At 31.3% G+C, this 8,718-nt stretch overlaps 1 protein-coding gene across 2 annotated transcripts in view; it reads left to right on the top strand.

Moving 5' to 3' along the window:
* The first annotated feature begins 3,414 nt into the window (after positions 1-3,414).
* Positions 3,415-8,718, top strand: part of LOC108978309 (putative inorganic phosphate cotransporter) — a 25,058-nt gene continuing 19,754 nt past the window's right edge. The window contains exons 1-2 of one of the 2 annotated variants that reach the window (XM_018948516.1): positions 3,415-3,536; positions 6,889-7,151. In XM_018948516.1, the coding sequence (XP_018804061.1) occupies positions 7,067-7,151 (85 nt within the window). In that variant the 5' untranslated portion in view covers positions 3,415-3,536; positions 6,889-7,066. Of the gene's footprint in view, positions 3,537-6,532; positions 6,648-6,888; positions 7,152-8,718 lie in introns of those variants that run through there. The other variant, XM_018948517.1, reaches the window with a different exon arrangement.

The raw sequence follows: 8,718 nt of genomic DNA on the forward strand, positions 1-8,718 counted from the left end.
AGGGATACCAAATTCAGACATCGCGGCGTAAAGGCAGCTCCTTTTCGTGCTGTCGAAAGCAGCTTTGAAATCGACGAAGAGGTGGTGTGTGTCGATTATTAAGACTACTCAGTATCATAAATTATTATGAAAATACCAACAAATTTGGAAAAACCATTTCCATGTTCAAAAAGTAAAAGATTGCTTCTAAATGTTTCATGAATATTGTATATAACTCTTTACTTACATACAGCAATCTTATCGGGCGTGTGTGCGCAATACATGTACCTAAAGATATACATACGTGCTTATAAAATATATATATATATATATATGTATAAGTATATGTTACAAGCATACGTATCTCCCTAAGAATATCCCTATGCTGTCAATCTAAAAAATTTTACATTAATTGACATGCTACTTGAGTTGTTTACTATCTTATCGTTATACTACTATCCGGCAAAATGACATTCATGTACACGAAAGTACAAGCGTGTGCATATTCTGAATGGAATGGTTCTATATTAGGATGGATCGCTGCATTGTTAGTAAATTTTGACGATTCGAGAGAAAAGTSGCGAATCGAACAAGCAACTGGTGTAATTCAGCTCTAGTTGATTTTGTTTCAGCTGCATACTCTCTTGTATTAATTACTTAACACTTCATAACTTCGTTGTTGCTTCTAAATAWATCATTTTTGAAAAGAGAGCAGCGAAATGGCAAATCAAACACAGCAAATACTCGCATAAAGCTGCCAAGCCACTTTATGAGTTATCTGACAAGGCAGTATAGTTAAGATGTATATAGCTCTTCAAAATTTTTCTTCATCTAGCCTAAGACTATATTTTTCTTAACATAGTTTACTATCTTTGGTTACTGCTCTCAGAGAGTATATTATAGACATTAACTTGTATCACGCTTTGTTTATGCCATAACTGTTATCGCCAAAGATTTTAATGAAATCTTGTTGTGCCCATTAGCAATATCAGTTGTTCTTAAACCGTCGGAAGGCAGCTGTATATATTTGTCAAAGTTAAAAAGTGGTTTTCCAGTTCCATGACGTATTGCCTGGCGCTATTTTATGAAATTTGTGAATGACGTTATCTCGAACTAAATAGCAACATCAAAGTAGTTAATTTTAAGTTTACAGTATGTTCCCGTTAATAGCTCCATAACTTCTACAGTAATTATACCCTTGACAAGGGTTAATAAGTTTGMCATAAAGTTWGAYGCAGAAAGAAATGWCAGAGATCCTATAATAGTATACCATATTGTATATCTTTAATTAATAGGGTCGAGCGTCTTCAAAAGATTTTTATTAAATTTGCTCTCCGCTCCTTAAAGTTCATTGACCTAATACTATCGTATACATTTCGTTTGTTGCTTTTAAATCTTAAATTACCAGAAAATCGACAGTCCGTTCTCTGCCTTTCATTTGTTTTCAATGTTATTAATGGAGGTATTGACTGTCCCTATTTATTAGGGAAAATTAACTTCAACTTAGAATTCTAATGGCATCTTAATTCTCCATTAGTCTGTAAGAATTAATGTTCATAGACTTAACTAAATAAATAAATAAACGTGGTTAGCGTAGCGAGTTCTGTCGATTTAGTCTCCTATTTTTGTCGGTTGATCTGTAGATTAAAGAGTTAGTCCCTCAGTTCCTAAGATATCGATCTGAAATTTTGCACACGTACTTTTTGAAGAATGAAGCAGCTTATCTTGTGAAATTACCGATATCGAATCACTATAGCATATAGCTGCCAWATAAACTGACCGATAAATTTCAAGTTTGAGAAGATCTATCTATTTCATAATAGAACGTTTCTAGTGGGCGATGGCTTCAGTTTCCTGATTATTTAACTGACTTGAATTGAACTACGCATCCCTGTTAAAGAGGTCAAGTTTTTATAGTTTCTAATGTTGTAGTGGCAGAAAACATTCCTGAAGTAATTTCGAGAAATGATGTCGAGTTGACAGTCCGCAGCTGAATAAAAATACGGATCCATTCCGGTTACTTAGATTCGACTGTCATGGGAACGGTCTTTTTGATTCAGTTAAATAATATTTGTTAAGTTTTGGAAAGGAGACTTTTTTCTTCTTAAATAATGTTTAAATCCGCTAATATAAATTATTTAAARTTCTTAAAAGTGTTGCAATTTCTGRATCCAATTSSAAATAAGTTATAAATATGGATCGCTTTAAAAATATTGAACAGWTCTGTAAAAATTTGTCCATTAAATAATATATTTCAGTTGCAGAAACAGTCCTATCRTAGAATCTTTTCCATCAAAATGGGATTTAAATCCGGATCCATGTTTCAGAAATTCTACTTGCCTCTTTCCACACTAGGCCACTATAAGCTCAAGCAGCACTTATTTAACATGTGCCTAGCTTCTTGTGCGAATTGCTTCTGTGACTTGGAGTTTGAAACACCAGAACACCTGCTAATCGATTTTCCAGCAGTCTGCAGGCGCAGGATAAAGGCCTTTGTGCCCACGCTTCCAAGTAGGAATCACATCGCCTCAATAGCAGGCAGCAATGTATTGGAATTTATCGATATGCTGAGGCTAGTTGAGACGTTGTGACTTAGGAGAGGGCACAATAGACCCTCGGTCGCGGTGCAATCATCACTTACTTATCTCATCTAATCTTCAGAAAAACTAATTTTGGTCTTTTTAGAAACTTTTTCATTTWCAGTCAGTATATAAATCAGGATCCAACTAGATCCAAGTATAAAATAATATTTTTTTAAATTTGTTTGACATTTTTTTTTATCGWTTTCATAAAAATTCGATCCACCCTAATACGCACCGATATCTGCGTTGCTGATAATCACAATTCAATATAGTTAATGTGTTGCTGCTGCTGCTGTGCCAAAAGATTCAAATCGTAACACTCATACGTATAGAATTATTAAATAAAATAAAAGCAAACACATGCGAATTTAACAAAACAAAAAATAAAAAAATACAAAAACGGAGAAATTAAATTAAATAATAAAAAATAAAGCATGAGAAAATCAGAGACAAAATAAACTAACACACACATACACACACAAATACACACACAAATACACACATTTATGTTTGTATATGTATGGCTTCGGAGGCATCTTACGACAGCCGGATTGGGTGGCCCGCGCGTGGAATGTGTGCGAACGCGTGTGCGCGGGATTTATTTACATTACTTTCGGTCGTACTATATTCGTATTTGATTTGTAATTGTATTGGTAATGGTACTGTTGCTGCGACTATCTGTTGCTTGCGCTTTAATATCGATATACCCACTTATGTGGCTACGTACTTACGTACGTACATACATATATTGGTTGATTTGAGTGTAATTTCCAAGTACCGCCCGATATGCCTGAGGAGCCAAGTAAATTAAATATAAGTATAAATGAAATAGTTATGTTAACGCTTCGCTTAGTTGGCTTGAAATTGTCGCATGGAACACGTCTATATATGGCTTAACGTAAGAGTAATTGAATACGGAATTAAACCCAACGTAATAACGGAATAATATTTAAACACAAAACGTCCGTTCATAAAGTGAGTGTTTTGGTTTTGGTTGCTCGTTTCTGTTTTTTGTTTTTTGTGTTTTTTTTTTTTAAGTTTCAGTGTTTGCCACTGTTGGCACAGGCTTGTAAGGAAACTAGTTCAAATATATCAAACAAATAATTTATGGACTCTGTGAAAAATATTATAATGAAATAAAAATAAATGAAARCTGTGACTGCAATAATTAAAGTCTGCGTGTTTTGATCTGATTTCGTTAAAAATTTGCTGCAATTATTGAARTTTATGTGAACGAAAATCAATGTATTGGAAAAGTACTGAAGACTTGTTTTGTAATTAACATAAAAAAAAGTTCTAAAATAATAACAAGGGGACTGATTTAATTTATGCTCCTGTATTTTGTGTTTGTATTCTTAAGAGTTAGCACTTCCTGAGTTATTGCTTAAAATATACTCGCTAATTACACTTATTATTTGCGGTAGCTCCAACTCAGGACTCAGTTTGCATTTGCTGGCAAAGGAAATTGCCTTTAAAAGATGTTCATATATACAAAATCAGGATCTCATTGAGCTCATTTTCTGCTGGCTTTTGGTACTTCTCTCTGTAATTCATCAAGGCAGGATTGTTTGGCTTGAGCTTTCGAGTGTTCCGAAGGCATACACTTGTTCTTAATTTTTGTTCTTAATTTGGCGTATACATATACTGCAGTCAAATAAGACGAAGGACTTAATTAGCCTGTGTTAACTATCTTTCTTATCAGGCGTTCAGAACAAATTTAAAATGTAGTATATATTTTAAGACCTAAAAAATTATTCTCTATGTTCAAAGAAATATGTCGAAATTATGATTTTGTGTAAAAGCCGGTCAGAATAGTTACCTGAGTGAAGTTTCAATGATCCCGAGTGGATTTTCCCCAAATACGTCAATTGCGTGCTTATTGACGCTGGCAGACAGTGTGAATTTTCACGTTGAGCTACCAAACTGAAYGGCTATTGTCAACACAAAGTGTCAAAATTTCAACGCATTATTTGGGTCTATTTACTAAAAATAATTGGCGTTTAAAAAAAAAAAAATCAAAATAAAGTCTTGGATTTGTGGAATATTTAATAAAAGAAAAATGCTTAAGAGTTTTGGAATTCTAATTTTTTTTGCAGTACCTCATATTTTGGATCGAATTTATATTATAATGAATAAGTAAAAAAAAAAAAAAATTTATGAATCCTTCATTCAGACAAAAATAATCACCTTACATTGTTTTATGTAAAACAGGGAAGATATTTTTCAAAAACTACAAATTTTTAATAAAAAATTGTATTCAGCAATTTTAGTCATAAAATAAGACATGTCAATTTTTGAAGATCAAAATTGAAAGAATTAAYTAACTAAGCGGCACATAGCGAAAAACTAATACGGTACAAAGTTTTTTTTAATAAATTTCACCACAAAAAAAATTCTTTTAAACCAAAAKTGCTGAGAATCTTTGATTTGTACAAGATAATTTTTTTTTAATATTTTTGTTTTAAATTTTACCTTTAGAGTTGGCCAATTGTCAAAAAAAGTTAAAGATTTCAAATTCCYCAGAATCCCTGAATGTTAAACAGGGAGCAATCTTTTAAAAGATCAAAATTGTTTAATAACTTTGTTTTCAAAAGTTTGAATGTCACTTTTTGAAAACCGAAACCGAAAACTTGCTTTAAAAATGTTTAAATATCGGAACTCAGCCAAAAATATATAAAGATACACAGTTTTTTTTATTTTCATCAAAAATTTGAGAAAGAGAAATTTCACAATTTTCGAAATTCTCTTAATTTATGTATGTGAAAATAGTTTTTTCAAAAATCTCAATTTTTTAATATTTTTTTTTTTTTTTGATTACACTTTTAAAGTAAGAAATATTAATATATTAACTAATAAAATATTTAAATAACGGAACACTTCGAAAAAAAATATATAACCGTATACAATTTGTTTTCAAACTTGATCAAAAAATTAAATATCTTTTTTTTTTTTAATATCAATTTCATGAGAATCGCCGATTTATTTATAACAGAATTAAAGTAAAAAGGTCAATTTGTAAAAACTGAAATGTTTAATAAAAAATAGCATGCATATGTATATAGCACACAATTTTATATACACATTTTTCAGAATCTTAAATACAAAATTTCAAAACACAAAAATTCAAAATTCGCGTTTTAATTCATTTTCTWTAAGAAAGTGGTTTCATTAACAAAACAAAACGCATGTTTTCAAAAGCTTTCATAATACCGAACTATATTGAGTACGAAAAAAATTTTTTAATAAAAATGTTATTTAACATTTTTTTCAAAATTTTCATTCATTTTTAATTCAATTTTTTTTTTAATTTTAATTTTTTCCAAAATTTTACATTTAAACTAAAAAATTAATTGAAAAGGATTAGGTAATACTTATACCGAAAAATTTCAATTTGCTTAGAATTACTTTATTGCAAACGCTCTAAAAGCGCTCTCCGCCCTTCAATTATTCTTAACCAAARTAGCATTTCATCAAGAAACGTATTCAACGCTATATTTCACACTCACGCTTTTGGCTCGCCGCAGCTGCAGCCCGTTGAACTCACTTTTCAACTCCCAGCGACCAAAATGGCAACGGGAAGAACAGGTGTACGCTGTTGACAATGAACTCTATATTTACACACACACACAATATAAATAAGCACCTTGCTGACTGATTAAACCTCGCGAAATGCCCACAAAGAAGCAAACAAATAAACATCAATAACAATAACAAAGACAGCTAACAGAACAAACACAAATTGAGCCAAGTAGACAGGTGGAGACAMAACTCGACAGACAGACAATACAATTGAGAGCGCGCAAACAYAACAACAATCGAACAGCTGGTCCGTTGGCGGAGCGAGTGCATCCACTTGTCGCCGTCATCGCCAGCAAATTGCGTCCGCATTAGAAAGTCGGCCTTGGTTTGTTGGCTGGCGCTTGCGCTCGCGTTCGCGCTTCGCAAAAAACGTTCATTAAGTGACTGAATGCAACACTAAGCGGGCGAAGCACGCTCACACGTCAARCGAAGCGAAACAAACAAAGAATCGCTCGCATTAGACGYGCACAAAAGCGGCGCAACGATTTAACTAGTGATTAAAAATATGTTAGTTGCACAAAAACACCAAAAACAAACAAGCAAGAAAGTAGAAAAATAGAAAAACGCTGAAACAAAAATAATTTAACATTTTAATTGACATTTACTAGCGGCTAGCGCATGTGTTTTGCTATTAATTGTGGAAAATTACAACAAAAATAAAAAATAAAAAATTACAAAAAAAGTTGAAAAACATTGCAAGTGTCGCACGAAAGTAATAACATTTYTTTTGTTGGTTTTTTGTTTTTAGTGTAAACGGCGTTAAGTACAGACATATTATAGCAGCAAACAAATATTTTACAACAGTAAATTGAGAAAATAGCAGAACACAGCAGTATTTGCACAGAAGCAAATATTTTAACCGATCATTCCGTGTCGATTTCAAGTGTTACAACCAGCGAGCGTGCAGCAAAACCGAAGCGAACAAAATGACGGTGAAAAAAATCTGGCCTACGAGCGGCAACGTGGACAACGCGCCCAAAGATGACAGCGAAGTGATCGCAAAGGGTGCATGTAAGTAGAGATTTGATTTCTTATTGCTAACATAAATTTATTTAGAATATAAGRAAAAAAATTAACTTCTTCTAAGAGGTGTAAATTCATATTTTTTTTATTTTATAGTCAAAAAGTTTTTAGTATATTGGCTATCAAACACATACAAATAATTAATTAGTGTAATAAATTTGGTTAGTGTGAGATAATTGTCTTATTTTGTAAAATTTTCGAATACTATTGTGATCAAAGGTGAATTTTGTCCATTTCATCTCCTTCAAAGTAATCCCCAGCCGCTGCAATACACTTATGCCAACGAACTTTCCAGTCATCATGGCACTTGGAAAAATCCTCCGTCGTGATGGCCCACAGAGCCTTCTTCGAATCAGTTTTTATATCCTCAATTGAGTCAAAACGGTGTCCCCTGAATGGTCATGTGAACACTCATCATCAGCGTGATTTCGTACCAAGATTCCATGAAAAAATAATTAATATTGCAAAAAAAAAAATCCACTCCATAATAAGAAATGCATTGCGTCTGCAATGTAAGGGTACAATACTTCTCATATGCGAAATGCTCTACTGACATGCTTTCATGAAATTTGAAATCAGACAAATTTGACTAGTCATGCTCGTCCAAATATTCAAATTAAAAAAAGCCAATTGAATGGTATACTATTAACAAAAATTAAAAATTAAAATAAMTWAAAATWAAAYAAAAATTAYTGAACATTATGAGTGATTTCACGGCCATTTATAAAATGATARACAATAAATGYTAAATATATTKATTGACCAAAGGTTATTGTGGCAATTCATAACATAAATTTGTTGTTATAAAAACTTATTTTATTTTATTTGTTTTTAATAGCCGTTATTAAATTCATATAACTTATACTTGTTGCAATTTTCTAAAAATATTTAACTTGTACTTGCACGATACTTTGCACGTTACGGAAGTAAATCATGCATCAAAAACACATATCATYAAGAAAATGAAAGCGAATGCATTAACAATATTATTAAGGGGGGTTTAAAGTGGTTAATTTGTGGTGGTGATATAATAAATTATTTATGTGGAATGTGAATAATAAATTAAATTCGATTTTTTTTTTAATATTATTCCCCAAGTTTATGCAGCAGAAATTGTTAAAAGAAAATATGTTTTTCAAATTTTCACAAAAGTAAAAAAAATATCAATATTAAATAAATTTAAGATATTTTACAGAGGGAACTTGTTCTAATTGGTTTTTTCTTTCAAAAATATTTTTTTTTTTAATTTTAACCACTAGAAATTTGAAAAAATATATTTAGTTGTTAATATTCACTGAAACTTAGATAATTTATTTTATGCTTTTTTTTTAATTTAATTAATTTAAACATTTTTTTTAGTTCCTCAAAATAATCCTTATAAACTTTTTGTTTATTAATACTTTTGTTGTTATAGRAACTTATTTACTTAGCTTAGATGATAAAGCAATATTTCTGTATACACATGTGGTAATATAAATACGTGTCTAAACTCGAAATATAAGTGGTGTGTACTGTGTTTAAGTGAGTGTTTTCTCTCAGCCCATAAACTTTGCTG

This window comes from Bactrocera latifrons, unplaced genomic scaffold (assembly GCF_001853355.1).
Source record: "Bactrocera latifrons isolate USDA-ARS-PBARC rearing strain unplaced genomic scaffold, ASM185335v1 scaffold_12, whole genome shotgun sequence".
NCBI lineage: Eukaryota > Metazoa > Arthropoda > Insecta > Diptera > Tephritidae > Bactrocera > Bactrocera latifrons.